The 23,792-nt window shown below is 37.7% G+C and overlaps 1 protein-coding gene across 1 annotated transcript in view; it reads left to right on the top strand.

Moving 5' to 3' along the window:
• DOCK2 (dedicator of cytokinesis 2) overlaps positions 1–23,792 on the top strand; it is a 226,577-nt gene that overhangs the window by 2,186 nt on the left and 200,599 nt on the right. The window contains exons 2-10 of the mRNA XM_026098443.2: positions 8,097–8,180; positions 11,146–11,186; positions 13,601–13,656; positions 13,811–13,907; positions 15,801–15,949; positions 18,061–18,196; positions 20,578–20,732; positions 22,683–22,764; positions 23,259–23,394. Coding sequence (XP_025954228.1) covers positions 8,097–8,180; positions 11,146–11,186; positions 13,601–13,656; positions 13,811–13,907; positions 15,801–15,949; positions 18,061–18,196; positions 20,578–20,732; positions 22,683–22,764; positions 23,259–23,394 — 936 coding nt within the window. The remainder of the gene's footprint in view (positions 1–8,096; positions 8,181–11,145; positions 11,187–13,600; positions 13,657–13,810; positions 13,908–15,800; positions 15,950–18,060; positions 18,197–20,577; positions 20,733–22,682; positions 22,765–23,258; positions 23,395–23,792) is intronic.

Raw genomic sequence — 23,792 nt, 5'->3', positions numbered from 1 at the left:
TATATGTACAAACACTCGCACACAGGTATCATTTTCTGAAATGCAGCCTGCTCTGAATATTGCTTCTCCTTCTCCTACCCATCTGCCTGATAAGAATGTTGTTTCCTCAAATATGATTATTTGTGTTTAAAGACAGAGCTTGGAAATCTTGAAAATGCTCTGTTAGCATAGGAAGTCTGTGATTCTTACAACTGCTCATATGCTAAAGACATACTTGTATTACTTGTGTTAGACCCCTCAGTCAGTACTCTGCAATCTGTTGCATGATGTGGATGAGGAGTCTCAGGACTTCGGAAATCTATAGGTGCTGCCATAGCAAAAGGCAGCTTGTGGACTAGGGGTCAGAACTGGTGAAAGAGTAATTTGCTTTCATATAAGCATTTAGGACACAAATGAAAGTTGTCTCCTGGACAGCGAAGATGATGGCAAAGTAAAATTTTGTAAGGGTCTTTGTTTACATTTGCAAGTTATCTCAAATTCATTTCCTGCTGCAAATTAAGAACAAAGTTGCTTAGCATTTGAATTACTGTTGAGATTAGTTCGAAGAAGCAAACAGTTGCAGTTTGACTATGAAAAATCAGCAGTGAGCATGAATAATGAAAATTAAGTGCACGAATTAGGAAATGGTGCAATTGATTATCTGCATCTTTAAGGAACTCTGCTAGTGTTTAAAAGCAGATAACAGATTTGTCATAGTTTGAATTTCCTTTAAATAAGGAAAGGAAGTGATATATCCAGTTTGTGATGCAGTGGACTTCTGCTTTACACTATGATAACTATCAAAAATGGTACCTTTTCATGTATCTTCATGCATAAAAAAGTAAACCTGGTTAGGCAGAAAGGAATTTGCTCAAGAATGAAGAATGTACAGCCTCGGTGTGCAGGACTAGCAGTAGATCAAGTGACATATGACCTACTGTTTATAGGAATATTTCATCAAGTTTTATGGCTCTGGGGCTTAGGGCAAATTTACTAAGTTGTTATTTGTGGCTGGCAATTATCAGATCTCAAAGAACCCATGACAATGCATTTCAAAGCAGGAAAATAACAGTAGCTGTTCAAGATTAAAGTCACATATCCGCCTTAATATACAGCGCTCTCTGCTGCAGTTACCTTAGCCATAACTGATCATTGCACTGCTCTACTAATTGTTTCAGATTTCTCCTCTGTGTGCATTTAACTGCCCTTTGAAGAAGGCTGGGCATGACTGTGCTTTCCAGTAGGGAATCCAAAACAGAATCATGATGCTAAATTCTAGAGTAGGTCATTGGGAAGAACTGTGACTGCAGACCCCGTACCCACTGTTCTAGGGTACAAGTATGCACGTGATCTTGATAGAACAGAGAAGCTACCTGAGCTGTGTGATCATGTATGGTAATAGTAATGCCACTGTTCTCAGTGTTTCTTTGCTTACCCCATGTAAATTCATTTCTTGGGTTATAGAAGGTTTTTCAGTTAAATGTTGTATTAAAGGATTTTCTTGTACTCGTATGTCAGAAGATTATTCTGTTACAATGCAGAATACAGAAAATGAGAAGAGTAGTCAAATGGATTTTCCAATAATAATAAAATACAAGTTATATGAGTACTTGTGCATGTAATTCTTTTTTCTTTTTCTTTTTCTTTTTTTTTTTTTTTGGTAGGTCTTTTTTCAGTAGTGTGTGCTCTACTTCTGCTGTTGTACAGTTGTTTTAACTGCATGCATAACTGCAAATCCAGGAAAGGTCAGCAAGCTGAAAGAAAAGCTGTACCTTATATACAGGAGTTCTTTCTTTGCCAAGCTAACTATTGGCTCACAGTCTTTCATTTAGCATTACTTATCTTTGGAACTAAGTGCGTTTGCTCTTTTATTACATAAGGTGGTGAGCCTAGTTGGAGAATCTTTCACCCAGAACAGATTAAAAAGAACAGTAGTTGGGCAGTCGCACTGAGGTTTTAGTTATAGGCTTTTTTGGAAAAGTGTTCAGAGAAGTTTCCGAAAATGAAATAAACTTATACTGTTAGAATTTGGGGGAAGGACAGTATAATTTTTTTAACTTTTCCTACAGCAAACTCATGGATGGAATATGGGTTAATGATAACTATAGTCACAAATTAAGTGTTTTCTTAATTTAAGATTTGTGCTGTAATCATAATTTTTGTGTCTCAGGAAAATTCAGAGAAAGAGGCAAACTGAGTCCACTGATACATAAAGTATGTTAAAGTGGACAAGCTTTTTGAAGTAATACAGATTGGAAGCTTTGAGACCACACAGGGCTATTTCTTGTTTCACTTGTTTTCAAAAACCTTTGTTTTCAAGTCTCTGAATAGTTATCATATTGAATGTCGAAGCCTTTTATTAAGTGTGTCTGACACCTTCCAGTTCAGCTCCTGTTGATGAGCAGAGTTTCAGCTTGACAGCGTTTGGCCTAAGCTAGTTTGGGTCAGGCTGAATAGGTTTGGAAGACAATGCAATCCCAGTTGGGCTTCCTGGTTGTAGTAGAATATAGGCCATGTCCCCACTTCTGTCTTTTACCCAATTAAATAGCGTATGCCAGATACCGGATTTTCAGCCTTGCACTTGGAAACCAGATTACTGCTCCTATGCATGAAGCTTGCTCTTAGTCCTGAAGCTTTCCCAACCAGCACAGATGTATACTACTTGTATGACCAGTACAAGACAGAAACATTGTTGTAGGCTGTTTGTTTAGGGCAACAGTTTCCTAGTAGTGCCTAGGATGACAGCTGTTTGATATCTGCTCAGACCTTGAGGAAACTATGTTGCATTTGTGAAAAAGTTAAGAGTTTGCAGAATATTATGCCTGTGCGCAAAACTCGAGTATCAGTTTTATTCCTGTACTGCTGAATCTGAGAATGGCTTGTGGATTTGAAGCATCAGTTGGGGGGTAGGGGAGGAGGGGCTGACTCTGTAGAAAAGCATTATGCTCAGCGTGAAGTCAGAGGGTTGCGACTAGCTTGTCTGCTTTCATCTGTTGAGCACCCTTGAAAATTATTTTAAATCTCTATAAAACTTCAACAGATTGAGACCTAAGGGAGGCATATGTCAGTTCAGGGTAGGTTATCTATGCCATTAAATGTGGTCCCTGAACCTGACCACACCACTTCAGTGTTTGGGAAACAACAGCTTTGAAGTGAAATATAGTTCATGGCACAACGGGAAGTGAAGCAAGATGAAGACAAATCTGTGAAGGGAACCCCTTTATCTATGATTTTTCTGAATAAAGAAGAAAAACATAGTACGATATCTGGTTCTTGAGAGAGATCTCTGCCAAAAATGACCATACTATTTTCTACGTAAAGGTAAAGAGTCTGAAACTATATCTTTCTGTAATTTGGCATGTTAGAAATTAGTTTCTTATATTCCATGCTGGCTTTGTAACATTTAAGAGGAAAACCAAGTAGCATGTCAGCTAGACCTCCATTTGGCCACAAGGTGAAGCATATGAAGAAATCTGTATTCAGCTCAGCTTGGTATCTGAGAACTGAGAAGTTATTCTTTGAGCCTGATTTGCAATAGTTTGTAAGTCAAGTTAGCCTCTAATCCACCTTGAACTTTGCACACGGATTGAATCTGTGAAATCCTAGTTAGAGCTCAGTCTATGTTATGTTCATTATAGCAGACTAGCTCTGTGGAAGTTAGAGAGATTCTTAACTCAGAATACTGGAACATAGGTTTTGGAGCTTCCTCCCATCCCCAGAAGTCAAGAAATCTAATTAGGGCTGCACAGTACTTTAACACAAGGTTTGTCATTGTCTGTATGGGGTAATCTTGCACTGGTTTTCATGACAAGGAAGTAGTAGATGGATCCAAGGACTTGACTGGTCAGGAGAAAAGGTAATATTTTTATTCTTCACAAAAGTAGAGTTGCAATAAAAAGCTTGTTTTAAAAGCAAAATGGAGCAGGTCATTCATTGGAAGTTATCTGAACACTCCATGAGGTATTGCATAGAAATTATTCCAGATAATTCTCTTGTTGAGGTAAAATAAAATTAAGAGCTGGTTCAGCAAAGGTGTGCCTCAGAAGAAAAACTCTGAAATTCCATTTAAGTGGAAAGGGGGAAAGTAGCCAGGGAACCAACTGGAAAGAAGGCTATTGCTAAAAGGTGTGTCTCAAAACCAAAACAATTTGGTGGCTGGATTTGTTGTAAAGAGGAGGATAAATGACTTACCATGAATAAAAACAGGCAGGAAAGACAGGGAGAATAGGATAATAAATGGCTTCAGTGTTGCAGGTTTGGGGGATTTTCCTTGCTCACCATTCCTGTCTTGCATTAGCTTACAGTCTGATCATGCTAATACCAAGAAGCTAGGGCTTCTGTTGAGTTTCCTCAGTGATCATTTGTCTTAGCTTTTGAAGGAAGGGATTCTGTTGCCTAGATTCCTGTGGGGTTCCTACAGGGTTTTGTGTGAGACCTTCTCCAGTGAGGCACAAAGTATGATTTCTGATTTGTCCTCTTCTATCCTGAGGACATGTAATCTAAGTTAAATAAAATGTTAACTGCTTCCCTGTCTTAATCTGCAGTCATTTGAATTCATATCTTTTAATAGGAATCTACTCTGAACAAGGAGTGCCTGTTTGCTTTACCTTGTGTGTTGGGTTGTCAAGATAAATGTCCTTTGCAGATTTTCATGATTTTTACTTTGGAAAACATTCACATGCTTGGTGATTTAATGAAAGATGCTTCATAGCCATACGTATTCAATACCATATGGATGCATTATATATTTAGTGGGGGGAATGTGCATGTGTTGCACACTATTGCCATATATGCGCAGTAACCTATGTGACAGCACTGGCTTTACCAGGTATATAGGAATTAAATGGGAATATAAGAGTTCAGTTCAGTCTTCATACTGATTATTATTATTATTTTTTTTGAATGTGGGAGAGAGTTAAGACATTGAAACTTCTTTTGGGTAGTTCTCTTTACAGTGCATGTGGCTTTTGGCTGAATGGGAAAGGATTCCTGGGCATTTAGCATTAAGATGTCACTTGCATCTTTCCTAGGTAGACTTCAAAGCCTTCTGGAAGTTTGGAACATCTTTCATGTGACCTATTTGACCTAGTATTTTTTTAAGTTTGCTTTGTGAAGCAATATTGTGATTGTGTTGGCTTTCAGTTGATGATCTCCTGAGGCAGATAAAAGAAACGCTTGGTTTTTAAGGGTTTTCTGGTATTGCATTGGGGTGTCTGTGTGTGTGTTGGTGTGTGTGTGTGGGGGGGTTCTTTTTCCCTCCCTGCCTGCTTCCTTCCCTTTCCTCCAGCTACAAAATTCAAGACTGCGCTTTTGGAGGGCTTTAGAAAGCTGGCTTTTTTTTATTCTTTGTTGGGATGGGGAATATTTGGCAACTATATTCTTAATTAATGAACTTTATCATCCATGTTTTGGGACAATGTTTTAAGGACATGAGGTCCTTTTGTATTGACGGCTGGGACAGAGGAGACAGGAGTGGAGCTGGAGAACGGTCTTCAGAGTATATAAACTTGAAGGAGCCTTTCTCCTAACTGGAAAGCTTATTTTGAAAAAGCCTTGTTGTGAATATCCTACCAAATGGCCTTTATGTTCATACAGGTTTTTCATATACTATTTTCAAAGAGCAAAATAAAACGTGTGTGTGCACATGTATATGCATACTTCCCCCCCCTGCAACCCCCCCCCCCCCCCAAATCCATGATGACCCTGATGAGGGGAGAGCAAGAAGGGAGAGGTATGGAACCCCCATTGTGGCTGTTGAAGTCAAATGATCCTTGCAGTGGAACAGGGTCACAGTTTGTGAGGGAGGGGGTGTTGGCTGGAGCTGATTAAAGATAAAATAGTCAATTTTTCATTCACAGTTAATAATTCAGAAATTAACTGGTGTGGTAGTTAAACTGTCTGGTGTTGTGGGCAATACATCTGAGGGTAGCTCATTGTATTAGGTTGTTGAGTGGTTTATAGAATTTTTTGCAACTATATGTGGGAGATAATTTCATTTCATAAAATGTCTGGATATGTCTATTGTTTAAAGTTTTGTAAAGGATATTTTTAAACTTATCCTACCAAACAATCCAAATTCTACTATGAAATGTTTCATCGGTAAGTTTCCACTTACTCATTTAGAAAAGTTTTAGTTGATAAAGCCACTTCCTTTGTCAGTTACTAGGCTTTTCAATATAATAATTAGTGTTAAAAGAAGGTATTGCCAGAGGGTGAAACCAATATGCAGCATGAATATATGACTCAGTAATTTGCATCTGTATTTTGACACAAATGCAACAGTAAGAGTGGTGCATATTTTCAAATAAAAAGTATATGGTAGTCAACACTAATCTTAACCTGTATGGACATTTCAGGAAAATAATAGCCGCCTATCTCCACCCTCCTACAGATGCAATCAAGTGGCAAATTGTGTTAAATGCTGTGTTATCTTTCTTATGAAGATTGTTTGCCATCTTCATTTACTGAAATTGGTTTCAAGACTTGATGAAATGAACTCAGATATGATTACATGTCTACCACTGAAATGCAGTTTCTTGTTGAGCTAAGTCAGTTTTCTGAGGATCGTTCAGAAAGTGTCTTCAAGATTCTCTTGGATAAATGGCTTCATCTGGAAAGCAGAGCATCACGTTAAGGTCTTTCTTCTTATGTCTAAAGATTCAAACCCTGCTCTACCCAACCAGGAGGAGGGACTGGGGGAAAGGCATCTTCATATGAACCAAAATAACTTAGTTTTGGTCAAATAGAGTTCTTATTATATATGAAATTCCTTTTCATTTCTGTTCCAGAAAGGTAATGAAATCATGGCAAAAGAAATAAGTAATACTGTTTGTGGAACATTTAAGAAAATGAAAAGGATGAACTGATTTTATGTCTACTCCTATCTTAGGCTCTTTCTTGAAAGGCAATTTCACTTGATTTTAAACCTCATTTTAAGGAAAATGTTTAAGTAAAAGGTGTCATTAGTATATATTTTGACACAGCAGAAATCAAAATCCTGCCTCAGAAGCCTGGAGGGGGGGAGCAAAATGCAAGAAATGCAGGAATATGCCTTCTAGATCAGTGTTCTCCTCCTTCAAAATATTGCAAGTTTGAGTGCTCTCTCTCTGTGTGTGTGTGTGTGTGTGTGTGTGTATATATATATGTGTGTGTGTGTGGATGGATGGATGGACTGGAAGATGGTCATGAGAAAAGAAAGCCCTGCCAACTAATCTCTTTACTGCACAACAGAGGTCATGGTTGGTAGTTAGGGAATGGTTCCTTCTTGTGCAGTTTAACTATGGTTTCGTACTTGCATATTGTTAAATTGTTTCTCTTGGTGATGGTAGCTTCAATAACCACTTCTATCCTGTAACATTATTGTAAAAGTCTATAGCCAAACCCATGAAGAAAAGAATATACAGAATTAAATGCCCTTAGCAGCCCACATCCTGTAGGCCTAGAATGTTAGAACTACTAAAGCTGCTTTTTTTTTTTTTTTTTTTTTTCCCCCCCCTCCTTGCTGAAACTTAGCTGTTTTTTTAAAGTGCATATAGATAAGCACTTGGTTAGAAGTAGTTTCAAATCTGCTGCTTCTGAGTCCTTTTCATAGTGATTAAATACAAAATGAAGAAACTTTTAGTATTACTCTATGAAACATGATTTTATGCTAAGATGAAACGTCCTAACCCAGGAAAGAATTCAGTAAATTCTGTTTTCATGTGTTTCTGTGCCCTTTCTCCCCAGAGCCTGGACATAAATTTATTTAAGCTGTGCACTTTAAGTCTTAGACCAGTAGACTAACAAGTCTCCAGCACAATGCATGTGCATATATTGAAGACCTACACCTAAATAGGTGCTCTAAAGCCCCTGCAAAACAGTTGGTATAAATCGCTTGTTCTCAAGCATATGCTGTTTTTTTCCAGTATGGGCCGTTTTTGACACCTTATCATTTTCACAAGGGGAGATTAAGTAATGATAACAGAAGAAGCTTGTTGATAGAATTATGACTCCATTTGCTTACTTATTCTAGACTATTTATTCTAGTACCAGAATCTTAATAAGCATATGTGTTTTTCAATAAAATTGCAGCGGATGGCAGTATTGAAAACTATTATTTTTGTCCTTTAATTTTTCAGCTATATACAACTTCAAAGGTACAGGAATACCACAGCTACCTCTCCAGATTGGTGATGTGGTCCATATCTTGGAGTCCTGTGAAGGTAAGTCAGTTGCCTTCAGGCTATAAATTTCTCTGGTTACTTAATTTAATCCTGTTGCTTCATACCAGTTGCCCATTTTACCTAAGTAGTTGTCTAATGATATTATTTGTATTGGTAGTGTTAGTCTATTTTGAGGAAGAACTTACTCATTTTTGGAGAGCCAAAAATCAGAAGTGTTATAGTACATGTGGTTTCCCTGGGAAGCAATTATCAAATGAGGAAGTCATCAAGGTGAGTGAAGAGTTTGTGAAGTTCATACCAGTTTGTATTATGCCTGCTGGAAGATCTAATGGAATACACATGCGCCTCCAAATTAAACATTTGCTGTTAGGAAATATTCAGTACCCTAATCATCTGATAGTACCAGATGGAATGCTAGTATTTTTAGAGTCATCTGTAAATCAGCATGATGGACACTTCTGAAAACCATCCAATTTAGTGGACATGCTAAATAGCAATAGTTCTAGTTAAGGTAGGCATGACTGATACTCAGTAGGCTGATCCAAACATATGGAGTAGCTACATGGAAATATCTGACCAATTGGCAGAACTGTAAAATAAATAAAGCAGAAAAAGATAAGAGAATATAAGAAAATGTGAAGCCGAAATCATTGCCTGTGCTACAGTGGTACTGAAGATTTTTATTTATATAAAAGCAATGAGAGTGCAATTATTATCACTAATTCAGTAGCTGAGTGTCTTTTCAAAAGTCATTGTAATAGTAACTTTTTTACAACCTGCAGTGATGTTCTTTTTGGCTAAGAGATGAAAAATTTTCTGAAGTGCTTCAAGCTTTGCAAAATGAATTCAGAATTATCTTCTCCTTCATCCTGCTCCCACTCTCTGTATCTTAGCTACACATCTTAAAGAGAAAGGGCTGCTGCTGCATTCTGCAGTTGTAGAGACAGCTCGGTATTGTGAGACACCCTTAATATGTTGTGGTCATAAAACTGCGAAGATTCTGGGAAGCTGTCTGAACCCAACACGTTCCAGCATGTAGAGCTGTGTTCTGGTCAGAAACAATGAGAACTTGAGCTTTTAAGGAAAGAGCACCTGAGAAACCATATCCTCTGTGTTTTGGAATGCAGAAGCAATTTTTTTTTTATTTGTAAGGGAAATCCAATAGCTTTAAACATAATTGGAAAATGGATGCCAGTCACTAGACAGCTAGTGAACAGATGCATTTTTAAAAGCCATGAGTGAGGAAATGTGTCTCCTCTTAAAACATGAGAAGTTTGGATAATTCTTTAAGCTTCCGTAAGCCTTCTAAACATTTAACTAAGGGCAAAAAATACACTGGCAAAACAGAAAGCTCCTCATCTTTTATTCCTATATTGTCTCTGTTTAACATCTGCAGCAACAAGAGGTATTTCTGGTTTCTGGCTCATGTGCTATGTCTCTAGTCAAGTCGTCAGCCCAGCCTGACAAGTTGAGTGGTAATATTATGGGTCTTTTTTTTTTTTTTTTTTTTTCCCCCCTAGATCTCTGTTCTAAATCCTCTGCCCTTAACGTGCTATGTCACAGCTTGCTTTATGAAATGTATTTGTTGGTGAAGAAGTGGAATCTTTCATGTTATGCAAATGAGGAAGTTCCTCTTGTATCAGTATCTAAAAAAATATGCTATCAGTTGCAGCTGATGACTAAATGAGAATAATTATTTCGTGTGGACATTTTATAGGCCATTCTTGCTCATTTTGCATGTACAAAATATGCACATAGAACACGTGTGTAGTCGCAGGAAATGAGATGAAAGAATAGGTTTTCCATAGTTTGTGAATTGGACATTATGTGCAAATAATTCAGTTTTAGAAGTGAGTTGGAACTTTATTTGTTGAGAAGATAGTGGCAAAAATTCTGGGTGCTGAGAAATTTGACAGTCTTTTTCTTGAGACTTTGCTTAAAGTCAGTGATATCACTGAGATTTTTAATGCCTTTCCCACAGCATTGTTTGATTTCAATGCTTTGGTTGCCTGGCTGAAATACCTTTTGTGTTAGAGATGTGAGAGAAAAAATGGTAGGGAAGAAGTAGCATCTGTTTATGGAAAATATAGTCAAAGTGTGAGCTTTTAGTCATAAAACCCCTTCTTTGGGGCTACAATAGAAGTCAATATGGAATTGAATACTGCTGCTCTGCAGGCATGATTCCATCAGTTTCACAATGATGGAATGTATGAACAGTGGACACTGCTGCTTTGCTTGAGTAAGGCTGAACTCTTCATGTTCTTTAGAGGGGCTTGTGGTTTAGCAGAGCTATAGGTGGTACAAAGCCTGATTTTAGGGTTCTTAATTACTGCTACTGCAATATTTAACTTTGTTTTGGGATTCTGGATTTTTTTTCCCCAAAAGTGGTTCCTAATTGATGAATGGAGCAAAAGCCCCATAGCAGCCCTTCATTTCTGAAGAGTCTAACTTGAACTTTGAACTTCGACGCTGCTTATTTGAGTTGGCTCCAGAAGCTATAGTTCCTCATAACAGAAGGAAGACTTTCTTAGGTCAGGGAAGCTGGATACATAAGAGCCATGTATTGCATTGATTTAATACTACAGCTGGAACACACCTAGAACAAAATCAGAAGAGCTTCATGGGCTTTCTATCACCTTGAGTGATCTTGGTTTATATATATATATGTGTGTGTGTGTGTGTGTGTGTGTGTATGTAATATAAAAATTCTTATTTTATCCTACCTCTTTTTTTTGGCAGGAGGGGATAAATGTTGTGTCAAGTTATCTGTTCTTTGCAACACTTGAAAGCAGATCATATGATCGCCCTTGTCAATGTATAAGCCATGCTAAGTATGTTTCCTGCCACTCGCTTTGCTTTCACTTGCATATTTAAGTAACTACTGAATTTTTAAGCATCCTACGACAGATGATTCTTGTATAAAACACAAAACATGACTTTATTATAAGCTGGTTTATGTACATGTTCTGTTATACTGATTGTGCTCTTTCTTCCTTACTTTTAGATTGGTACAAGGGTTATCTAGTAAGGCATAAAGGATCAGAGGTAAGATGATGGTATTCATTTCTGTGAGACTCTGTTTAAGGAATCAGCACATGAAGTGAGGCCTTTTTTTCTTCCCAGTATGTCTTATCAGATGGTTGACTATACTGATCACTATAGTGAGCCAAATCCATCCTCTTTTCTTTCAAGTTGAATAGTATAATCAGCATTTGTTCTGAATTATGTTAGTTTAATACTAGAAGTCAGGATTGGGAGAAGCAAATCAAAGAAAAAAAAATTTACTGTGCCTTCAGGTTAACAGGCTGATGAAGATGGCACCTGAAATAACTTACTGAGGTTAATTTACTGCAAAATGTATATGCTTCTGCATTTTTTTCTAAAGGTTTCTAGGGCTATATTCAATAGAAATACATGAGGCACAAGCCTGTAAATACATCTTTAAGCTACAAATACAGTAATCAAAAAGTCAATATTCTTATACCTAAAGATGGAAAACCACAAATGATAGTTTTTAACCTGGGTAGGATGACGCCAGAATTATGTAATGATAGAATTTCTTAGTAGTTGTATATGCAACTTTCTGGAAGAAAAACACATTTTGAAACTTTTTATTAGTGTCAGACTCTTTTGAAGCAGCAATGCTGTGGGTATTTGAAGCTAGAGACTCATGGCTATATTACAGTGAAAACATTTGGAGGAAGTTGCTTCTCTGTAGCCTGGGAAAAGGATGTAAAACCTTCACAGCCACTTAAAAAGGAGTATCTGGGGAGCAGGAGGACAGTTCTTTGCAGGGAATATATCATCAGAAGAAATGAGAACAGTCTTAAGCCGTGTATTCTTCCTACTTTCTTATTTTGTATTCAACAGCTTGTAGGTATTAGCGATAACTTGCATGATCTTAGAGCAACTAATTTGTGTTACGTGACTGTAGATGATAGTAAAATATTTTATCTTCCTTTAATGATGTATTAGATGGTTGATTTATCATTTAACTGCTCAATGATAGCACATCCTAAAAGACAGAGATAAGTAATTGTTTGTGGTGATAACTATGCATAATCTTTTTATCCAGACTTCTTTCTGTCTGTTTCTTCTGTTTTATGAGCTCTAATAATACTGAATAGCACCTTATTTGCTTGCTTCCATTTCTAGATTGCCACAGATGAGGTGGAAGCAGGTATAGTGATAAGGCAGCTTACCATAGCTTCTTGATCTAGTATAGCATTTCACAGGAAGCTATGCAAGGTAGTTACTGTGTAGTTACTATCACTGTGTTTCCTCCAGGCCCAGTCCTAAAAGAAAGGATGTTTCAAAGAAAATGGCTATAAACTGTAATCTAACTGAAAAAAAGGCATTGTAAAGTTCCAGATGTGGATGCCAGTTGTTTAAGAGATGAATCTAAGCAAATCTTAGCTCTGTTACCAAGCCTAGCTTTTCTAGCTAACATGAGGGTGGTTATGGATGGATGGACAGTCAAACTTTCCTTTAGGATAAATTAAAATGCTTCAGTTGTTGTAGTGCTGGGACCCATCACAACAAATAATTTTGTCTGGTCACCTTTTATCTGCACAGGTCAATTAGAAATAAATTCTGAAAAGGGGATGTAATCTGATGCTGCCTTTGCTACACCTTGCTGGGCATCTTACTGCTTAGCTTTGAGTAGCACAAAAAGTGCTCATACTCTCAAGTGTGGTGGTGCCACACCTGCCTAAGGGTGCTGAAGAATTTATGATTATGCTAAGTGTCTCCCTTCTTTATGCTTTGCAAATGAAAGGATTTTTCTTTTCTTCTTAAAGCAATTTTGAGTCTTATGCACAGTGTTCTCAACTCCTATGCTTCAAACTCAACTTTGGGTCTGAGTGTATCATCCTTCATGTCAGTGGGAATGCTAATCTGTGGTGTGCATCCTATCAATGTTGCTTTCACTTGTCAAATTTATCCTATATCAGTTTCTCTCCTTTGGCTTGATAATCAATTTAATATCTAAATTAGGCTGCATTTTTGTCCTAGAATGAAAAATATACAGGGTACAGTACTCAGTATCTGTGTCCTCCTGTAGGATAAAGAGAAGCTAATGTACAGAGAAAATGTTTCTTTACTGTGTTTACATTGTATGTACTGTTCTTGGGGGGAGAGAAGTTGGAGGGGGAGAGGGTTCCCTTAGAAGGAAATATAATCCAATGCACTCTGTACTTCCAGAAGAGGATATTAAAAAAAAAAAATTGCTACTATTTTCCTGTCAAACAGAAAGACATCTATCTGGACAGATCATCACTAGAAAACCAAACCTGGAGCAGTTAATTTGAGGATTACAGGTTATGTTCAGGGTAACGGTTTTAGGAAAATTAACTGATTAAAAGTAGGTTTTGGAAAGCTCTCATTCATGTAACCTAACCGTTCTTGGAAATTTATAAGTGAGTGGATTCTCTTCTGTTTCTTTTTTTTCTTCCCAACAGGGAATATTTCCTAAATCTTTTATCCACATCAAGGAAGTTACTGTTGAAAAGAAAAGGTATTGAATTTAACTGTTTTAATAAGTTAAGGATCTTGTCTGCTAAAGAATGAATTTTAAGGCATTTATATCCCTTAAACACAGTAACTACAATATAAAGCCATGAAATTGAAATATACTTTTATATTGTGTTAAATTTTCTTCTCTTTCCTAGACATACAGAAAATATAATACCTGCTGAAATTCCTTTAGTACAAGAAGTTACCACTACACTCTGGGAATGGGGCAGCATCTGGAAGCAGCTCTATGTGGTATGAAGCTTTTGTATGCCACATGTGGCCTGTTCATTAGTGCTATTTATGTGTTTTGAGGCCTTGTTCAAATTAGCGTCTTTCCCTAGATGCAAGGCAGGAATTGGTAGGATTTAAGAAATTATTCCTTCATCACCACTTAGATCGATGCAATTTTCTTCTGTGACTTTAAGTTAAAAGGATTTTGGTTATTGCTGAGAAGTAATGTAACTTCATGCCTCTAGATTCAATGTTTAGTATCCTGTGCCTGATAAATTTTTCATGATTGTTATCTGTAGAGTTGATAATTTTCAAGATGGAAATATAAACAAGTTTCAATGTGTTTGCGACTCTAGAGCAAAAGTTGTTCAAGGATTACTGGTAGTGTGTAGGTCTTAGTGACAACTGACAATTTCCAGAAATCAGTCTCTTTTTCACTTGCAATATCTTCATTTTATATTCCTTAAAAAGAAATAAAGATCTGTTTTTCCATCTGATAGAAATCAGTTTTTTCCTACCAGCTCTTTGTTAAGCAAAACCAATATAAGACGTGCACTGAATTCAGAGGAGTTAGTCAAAATGGTCTCCATACTGAGCATCTGCCTTCCTCGGAAATAAGTTATATGCAATGATGGTGCTTTTTTGCATGTGATTGTAATGGCCACCTGCTAGTGTCCTGTTACAAAAAGGTATTGCATGGCTTAGGAGAAAGAAACAAAAATAGAACTGTGGGAAGTGATTCATGAATATTTAAAATGACCCCCTTTTTATAGGGACACAAAATACTTTTGCAGGCCTCAATTATACTTTATACAGAGACAAAACATTTCTTAAAATACTCTACCTGTGCTGCTTACCACTGGATTTTGAGTTCTCTGTAGTCCCCATAAGTACAGATGGACCTGGGTGGCCAGCAGGACCTAGAATATTGTCAGCAAATGGAAGGGGGAAGAAAGCAGGACTAGAAGACACTTAGAGAGAACTCAAAATTTAGGGAAAGAAGGCTAATCTGTGTGTCTGCATATTACAGAGTTTTGTTCATGTTGTAAGCTAGTATTAATCTGTATTCTAGTGATTTGTTTAACTTAAGCCTAACCATCAGAAAGGCATCAGGTATTGACCAGAAAACATCGCTAAGATGCTGAATTCTCCAGTACCCTTAATACTCTATTCCAGCAGATAACCTGTTCCAACGAATTGCACTGCCATTTGACTGTATCTTGCAGCAGATGCCCAGCCATTCAATTTTGCTTTTTCCCTGCTGGGAAGCCTTGCATACTGTAGTATTCCTCATTGATGTATTTATATTCTGAAACTGGTCACTTCTCAGTCTTCCTCTTGTTGAAGTCAACAGATAAGACATTTTATATTTCAGTGGATGACTTTGGAATTGCTCTAGTCCTTTCTATGTGTTCACCCACTTTTCCCAGTAGCCTCTTAAATGTATTAACACAGCGCAGTCAAGTGTTCTTATTTCCAGCATGTTCTCATCGGTACCTTATGCAAAGGTAGATTGCTTACATAATAATTTTTCTTCATGAGACTTCAGTTAATGAAAGCACAATTATATAAACAAAAAATTGTCATTCCCTACCCATGCATGAATTGGTTGAATTTTATGCAACTTCTTTCCTGTAAGTTGGGGGATTTTTTCCTTAAAATTCTGTGTAACGAGAGGAGGAAGGGAGCCAGGCTCAGTAATATTAAATTGCATGGGAGGATTCTTGGAGGAATGAGTAGAAGTAAAGGAACAAAAGAGGACTTGGACTGGTGGGGAACTCTGCTTGATTCTTGACCCTGGGAGCTGAACGAGTAGCAGTAAATATGACATCTTTTAATTGTCAAGGCCAATGTTTCACTTCAACTTTCTACACAGCTTGAAACCTCTTATCTTGAACCTATTATTTATCTTAGGCAAATAAGAAAGAGCGATTCCAGCAAGTACAGTCTATGATGTGTGACTTAATGGAATGGAGGTCACAACTTCTGTCTGGGACTCTGCCAAAAGATGAGCTCAAAGAACTCAAACAGAAAGTCACTTCCAAAATTGACTATGGTAACAAGTAAGTGGGCTACATTGCTTCTGAAAAACATGATTTTAAAGCACCCAGCAAGAACAGATATGATAATTTTTTCCTGCTTGCAGTTTTGTAGCCCACAAATGCGGGATATGGATGCATTAAACCCTTCTCTTCAAAATTCTCTTTGTTGTTCCTGTGATCACAAAGATTCCCATGTTGAGGTTTCTTATCCCAAATAGCTTTTTCAATATATTTTGCTTGTTAATTACAGAATATAAACTTGTCAAATATTCTAGGTCAGGTGACTGTCCTTTATGTATAAACAAAGTCAGTGTTCTCGGGATCAGAGCCTCTCACCCATCCTTCAAAAACATAGCCTACCTCCTAGTAGTATCATGCTACTGCATGAACAGTGGTGCTGACAGACCTTAGTGGTGGATGAATAGCAGAAGTCTGAAGTATACGAAGCCTATCTTAAAGGCAAAATCCCCATATTTACTAGGGAATTTCCAGGCAGAACTCTGGTTCTGGTACTGGAAGTGAAACTACTGTAGATAGGATAGTTGCTTGACGAATGCCTTGTCTGTCTTTTGCTGATGAAATGTCATTGCAGCACAGGGCAGTTTCTTTTATTTTTTTATTATTATTTTTTTTTACTTTAGCAAAAATGGGGTTATGTGGGGTTATGAATGATTCTCCCCTCTATCAGATAGAGCACTGAGAGCAAGCTTGGTAAACCAATTTTCATGATACTGGTATTATGAGGCAATCTGTCTGTAAATTGTCTTGAGCTGCTGCAAATGACTGTGGTTGTTGTGGCTTGAAGGCCTCTATATGGCTGAAAGTCTCAGGCTGCCTGTGGCTAGACATAAGCAATGACCATGAGATGTTAGGAAGCTCTACTTGTGTACTGTGATTTGGACCTGCAGGTTTCTGAGCTTTATTCTTAGAGTACACTCTGGGAATACACGTACCCTGATATACTATGTGGAGCTCAATGGTAATTCCAAGACAGATGTTTAATTAGAAATGCTCCAGCCAAAGATGCTCTTAGCTCTGTTTGAGAGAGCAGCTAGAGGAACTGTTTGAGAGAAAACTGTAGTTTCTTTGCCCTTAGATTCCCCTTTTCACTCTTTTCTTCTCTCCAATTTGAGAACAATGAACTCCTTCCTTCAGAGGAGCAGGGATGGAGGGGATTTTTTAAATGGCTTGGAATTGTATACAGGAAGAGTGCAAGCTAGGTAGTGCTTATAAGACGCTGAGAGTGCAGGGATAGGGGTTAAGGGTTGTTTGTAATGTATGACAGGACCCTCTAGACTTGTTGAGGAGGAATAAAGGGGGTTGAGAATAGAGGTTAAGTTGGTCATTGTGAGAGGTAGTTGAGGCTGAACACTGTTAGGGAAGGTGGTTAATTACCTAATGGCATGCTGTGTTGAAGAGGGTTGCAGTGTGATGCAGACTGATTCAAACAGTAGCAGCGTTGTAAGGGCAGACCGAACATTTAGAAACTGTAAAAGGTACAGACCAACATGGAATAGGCAAGTCTGAGGAGGATGGAGGAATGAGATCCTGGATAGGCAAGAAAGGAGATCCTTTGGCTGAGGTGAAACCACAGCCCTGTGGGCAAGAATACATAGGCCCTCGGGTGATGAGACTCAAGAGTTTTGAACATGGAGCAAAAAGTAAGAGCTGAAAGAAAAGAAAAAGGTATGACTTGTATGAGAAGAAGAGAACAAAGGATAGTTGTTAGAGCCAAGTAACAGCACCAACAGAGTAAGACAGCAACAAAAAAAGCAAAAGGAACATAGAACAACTTCTGCATCTTAAAGGCTTATACATTAAAAAGCAAAAGAGATGATGACTCATTGAAGTGAAATATGAACTTGAACATGGAGAATGTATTATGCGCTAGGTGCTTGAATGCTTCAGTGACAAAGTTATAAATTCCAAAAAGGAAAAATATTGGACAAGAGCTTGAAAAAATGGTATTTTTGATTAAAATTTCTTTAATGAAATAGCATTGCATGTATTTAAACTGATTTTATTGCTTTAAAACCTGAAGTACTCCATGTGCATTACATCTGTGAATACACTGCAACTTGATTTTTATAGAAGAAAATAACCCTGCCATATTGATCTTTTTATTTTCACAGGATACTTGAACTAGACCTAATAGTTAGAGATGAAGATGGGAATATCTTGGATCCAGATAAAACCAGTGTCATCAGCCTATTTCATGCACATGAAGAAGCAACTAATAAAATCACTGAGCGCATTAAGGAGGAAATGGTAGGAGTGATAGGCCAAACTTAACGCTTTGCTGAAACCGAAACAAACAAAAAAAAGTAGAAGGCTTGAAGGATGGAACCTTCTACCATAAAAGTTGGTAGAAACTTTTGCCTCTGACTTTAATTAGTTTCACATTCATGTGTTAACAGATGAAAATCTCCATATTTGTAACTCCTAACTTGTATAACTAATGTTTTTGTGAAAATGTATTTGAACAATTTGCCTTCAAGAATTTGTGCCTCAGACTGAGTTACAGCTGCATTTTTATGTGCGCTAATTCAAGGAGGAAGAGTGGAGGATGTGCATGACTGGCACTGGATTCAGTCTGTGGGCTAGGCTAAACGCCTGTCTGTCTCTAAAGCTGGCTCTAAATCCATTCTTGGCTATCTAAATGGAAGTAGATCTTAAGCAGTAGACTGTTTCATAGGCTGATCCACATAGTGGTTACATACTTTGAGTTCAGGCTGCAAGCCATGACTAACAAAGCTCCTTTTTAAAGGACCCTTTGACAACATTGGTTGTTTACTATATGTTGCTGCTTGTTAGTCTGACAGAATTGAAGAATTTAAGTTCACTGAAGTAGGAAACTGGTGAACTTGGAATAACCCTGTGGACACCAACAGTTATTGTGCCTAAGCAAAGCTGATGAGTGCAGAAGTTTCATATTTTAACTTGCAAAGCAGGTGATTACACTTTCTTGACCTTTTCACTATTAAATTTGTTCGGGGACATAATGACTTGGGTTCTTTTGTTCATTCATGAGAAAGTAAACAGTGCTAAAGGAAATAAAACATTTGACAGAAAAGGTTGTGCCATCATGACATTTCAGTAATGCCCATCAGAAGTCTCTGGAAAACACCGTTGGAGTTTTCTTATCAGAATAAGTGTAACTGGGTAACTTTCGCTTCCCAGATAACAAAATGTAATTAGCTGATACTATAAGTATGGAAAGTTTAAACCTGGTACTCTGCAGTAGAATGTGTTGGCTTCTTTTTAAAGAAAGAGCAAAACAATGGATAAAAGGAGCTTTAGGCCTGAAACCTAGTAAGTGATCCTTTGTAGGTGGTTAAAATGAGATATGGGTAGAATTTAGATGCCTGTTTCTGAGGTAGTGATCCTGGTCAGCTCTCTCCAGACCTCAGCATATGCCCCTTTTTTATTAGTTCCCTCTTCAGGAAGCTGTACTTTGTCTTGCTAATGTTCCTAGAAATGCCCCAGTCTTGAGAGCTGAGCACTGAGTTTTGCCTGAAGCATACTCCATCAAACCCTACTAGGATGCATACAGCAGGCCTTCTGCTACATACTACTGTGTTCAAAAATGATCTCTTGCACACCTGTAGGATTGCCTCTGTAGTGACAGCTCTTCTGCTGTTTAGAAGAAAGAAGTAGCAATAGTGTTTCACCCTTTTTATAATTACTTGGTGACTGAAGAACTGGCCTAGGATATAGAAGTCAAGTTACAATCTCTCCCCTTAAAGGGATTTAAATTTTCACACTGTAGCAAAAATATCCTGAAAACTTTTAGGCATGGTGCTTTATGGAAATTTTAATGAAGGATTTCAGGATGTTCCCACTGAAAGCATCCTGCTTTTCTTGAGAGGTAAGGTTTTGAATGCATTTGTACACAGGAGGTGAACTTAACCTGGCTCTTATCTCCTGAGTGAAAGTAAATAGAAGATTTTTAAAAAGAAGGCTTCTGCAGTTAAGGGGAGGAAGGAAGGGAAACAGCTGAATTATTATGTTCTTTGGAAATATTTTTATAATAAAAGGAAGTGATCCCTGTTCCTTTTCTAAAAAGAGATGCAGACATACCTACTTAGAAAGGAAAATAGGCTTTGAATTCCAGACAGGAAGTTCTTACTGGTAATACTGGACAAGTCCCCTAAATCCTGCAAAAGAGTGGATTTAAGGCCCGTCTGTCATCACGTTTTTCATTATTTGCATGTTTAGGTAGCTCCCCACTTTGGGTACAGCATTTTGAGGAACCCACTCTCAGCTACTGACCTTACATACAGTGAAGGCTCTGGGTTGCAGTGCGGAGGAAGGTGGGATCCCCCCATACCTGTGTCACTTTCTATTTCTTGCTTCATGATAGAAAAGGATGTTGAAACACTGGTGAAATATGGGGTGGGGAAGAGGGATGCTCAGAAACTTATTTCGTAGTCATGTTTGCATTATTCAGTAATCTCTGTCTGGGGAATGTACAGGAGAATGGTTATTTGCTGGAAATAAGGGCATTTTTGGTTCAAATTCTGTTGTCTGGTGGTTCTTTAACTGCACAGTGGCAATTTTCAAGATTAACTGCTATATATAGCAAAACTTGAAATCGTTTCTAGTGTCCTACCATGGATCTAGCTAATAATTCTCTTCCTTCTGAGCAGTCAAAAGATCAACCAGATTATGCGTCGTACTCCCGAATGTCTTCATCCCCCACCCACAGTCTGTATGTCTTTGTGCGGAATTTTGTTTGCCGAATTGGGGAGGATGCAGAACTCTTTATGTCACTATATGATCCACAGAAACTAACAATTATAAGGTAAGTTTACTTTTTTATCCCCCAAAATAATAGTGAAGGGAGCTGGCCAACATGGAACATAATATTGCCAACACACTAGTAACGCAGAGAACACATAAATAAAAGGATGAAAACCAAAGGCAAAAATGGGTGTGGACAGAAGAGGCTTTGACTACTAAAGGATTCTAGGGCATGTGATCCCAAATATTTTGACAGGTAACTCCTGGACTGTGAGTATTTCAAAGTTTTGGAGAATTCCAAGATTACTTCAAAGTTTAGAGTTTATTACAGTATTATGGAGGGATTTTTATTTTAAAGAATATTTCTTTGCTGTTCCCTTTAGAGCTTGTGCAGGTCTCATGAGGAAGAAACATCATGCAATAGATGTAGCCACTGAGACATACTGAATTTTGACTGCCAACCCAGCTAGAGGCACTCAGTCAGACTAGGTAGAATCTAAGGCAGTTGTTAAAACAGGATCAGAAAGGGGAGAGGGAAGAGGGAAAAATCTAATCCAACTGGTTGTTGTTTTTGCTGGTAATCTGAAGACACTCTTGAGGATGTCTCCATAAACAGATGGAGATTCTTCTATAGTGAAGATGTCTACCTGATTGCCAAAACAGAAATTTTTACAAGGAACAATAAGGAAGTCCAGTATTTGACTATCAATAGCTAAAACTAGTTTAACTTCAATAAATGCTCTACTTCTCTACCTGGGATCATTATGAAAGAAACTATATTTGTAGAAAAGCACACAGACATGCATATGTGTATGTGTATCTATTTAAGAGCATACAGGAGAACCAGAATACAAAAATGGAAGTTCAGAATGCAACAAAAATAAATGCTTTATAACATCTAGATGATATATCAAGGAGATGTGATTAGGAACACACAGATTTAACTTCATGTTCATCATCACTTATACAGTCAGTTTTTAAGTAGGCAAATAAAAAGAACTTGTGCCCTAGGAAGTTTAACAAAGCTAATAAAGCTTGTAACTTTTTAACTGATGCCATTCAACGAGAACTCCTGCTTTCAGAATAAGATGGCAAATATACCTAAAGGTTAAATCCAGCATTTAGAGGGTCGTCTTTTTTAGCAAGAGGATAATTCCATTAGATTTGTGCGCCCTGCCCTGACAGTGAGTACTGTTATTTCTATCAGGAAATAGAATAAGTTATAGAATTAGAATGAGTTCTGAAGTAGAATAACTTAGATAAGGAATGTCTGGAGGTTAACTAGTCCAACCCACCTCTCAAAGCAGGGCCAGCTTAGATCAGATGTTCCGTCAAGTTCTGATTATCAAGGATGGAGATTCAATAGCGTCTCTGTGTGCTTTGCAATTACTCTAATTCCTCTGAGTATGGCCCTTTTTAGCTGTATGAGGAGAAAATAATATTAGACTGTGACTATCTAATGTCACTTGTAGGCCTGTATATGAAGCCTTGATTTGCTTTGGCAGGCATTCTGTACAGATGCAATGGAAACAGCTTTTATTATTGAAATTTGGCAAAACCAGATGCCTAACAGAAAAAAGCCAAATGCTGATCAGGATAAGGAACCAAGAATGACTCTAATATCACTGGATTCAGTACACAAGCTTCTTGATGGGGAATGTTGCATGGTCTGGAAAAAAATGCTCAGGCAGTGGGGAGGGAGGGATAAGATGTGAGGGACTTGTGAATTCCAGGACAGAGTCACAACTTTTTGACTGTTCCTATTGAACAGATCACATGGATGTTAATGTTTCCTCAAAAAAAGGTACCATTCTGTATGTTCTCTTTAAGTTATCTTTTGTAACTTGCTGATTACTTGTGTTGTATAGCTTTTTTCTTTTAGTCTTACTTTACTTTCAAACAGTCAGCACAGAATATTGTCTGTTACTCAACTTATGTACTGTGTTTTTTATATGCTATAAAGAAGGAACTTTTAAAACACATAGTAAGAAGTTATTTATCTTCAAAATAGTGAGAACTACTTAGTGAGATGGGGGAGCAGAGGCTTTCCAAAGGAAATCGACATGCTCAACAATCTGAAAGTAGTGTTCACAGTGAGTACATGCTTTACAATTCTTACTTTTTATTTGCAAATCAGATTCTCTCTTCTCTGTGGTTGCTATCAGAATCCATAAAATTTGAGTAAGACAAAGGAAGCAGAAGGCATCTTAGAAACAGGGCAAGATCATCAGAGTCATTGAGCATTTCATGGCAGTGATGATGAATACTTTAATATCTTTCCTCAAATCAATTTCTTGGGCATTTCTCTAATGCCTACCTCATAAATTTCCTGATGATTTGATCCTTTTTATTTGTTGTAGCTCTTGATTTGGTGCTTTCCTCCATTTATTTTTTCTTGTATTTTCTCCTAATGTTAGTGTCAGGTTTCCTTACGCTATGTTAAAACACTGTTTTCATCCTTCTTTTGGGGTCAGTTTTTTTTTCTATTACTTACTGAAGCTCAATATATTACTAGAGGTCTTGTTTAAATTTTTCAACTTAAAATTCTTCCCCAAACAGTACTTCAGCTTTCCTTTTTGTATCTTAGGATCTTGGAAATAAAGACCTTAGCAGAGACAAAGTTTATTTAGTTTGTCAAATAGTCCGAGTTGGAAGGATGGATCTCAAAGACAGCAACTCCAAAAAATGCACACAAGGACTGAGACGGCCTTTTGGAGTAGCAGGTAGCTCGTGCCTCTTATGCTATACTTGAAGCAGGAGTTCAGTGATGCTTGCCAGTCTTGGGGGGAGCCAGGGTCCCTGGGCTGGTGCCCTGCCTTGACCAGGGCCTAGCAGCTGACTAGGAACTGAGGTGGACCCAGGGGATCTGACTGTTTAATTGAACAAAGCACTGTGAAGGCCTGTGGTAGGTGTTGATGCGATGACCCACCAGGGACTTCCATGTTTGGGTGTGTGTTTATCTCCTCCCTCCCCACCCCAACCGTATGTCAGCCACTGGCATTCCAGCCTGAATGTAACTTATTTTTATGATAAAGATCATCCATACACTGTAGAGGAAATACTTTGCACCGACGACAATAACTGATGAAATACTAACATTAGAGTACATAGTGCTACTCTA

The sequence above is a fragment of the Dromaius novaehollandiae genome, chromosome 15, assembly GCF_036370855.1.
Source record: "Dromaius novaehollandiae isolate bDroNov1 chromosome 15, bDroNov1.hap1, whole genome shotgun sequence".
Classification (NCBI taxonomy): Eukaryota; Metazoa; Chordata; class Aves; order Casuariiformes; family Dromaiidae; genus Dromaius; species Dromaius novaehollandiae.
Note: the sequence above shows the minus strand (reverse complement) of the source record. Positions and strands in the feature narration are given on the sequence as shown.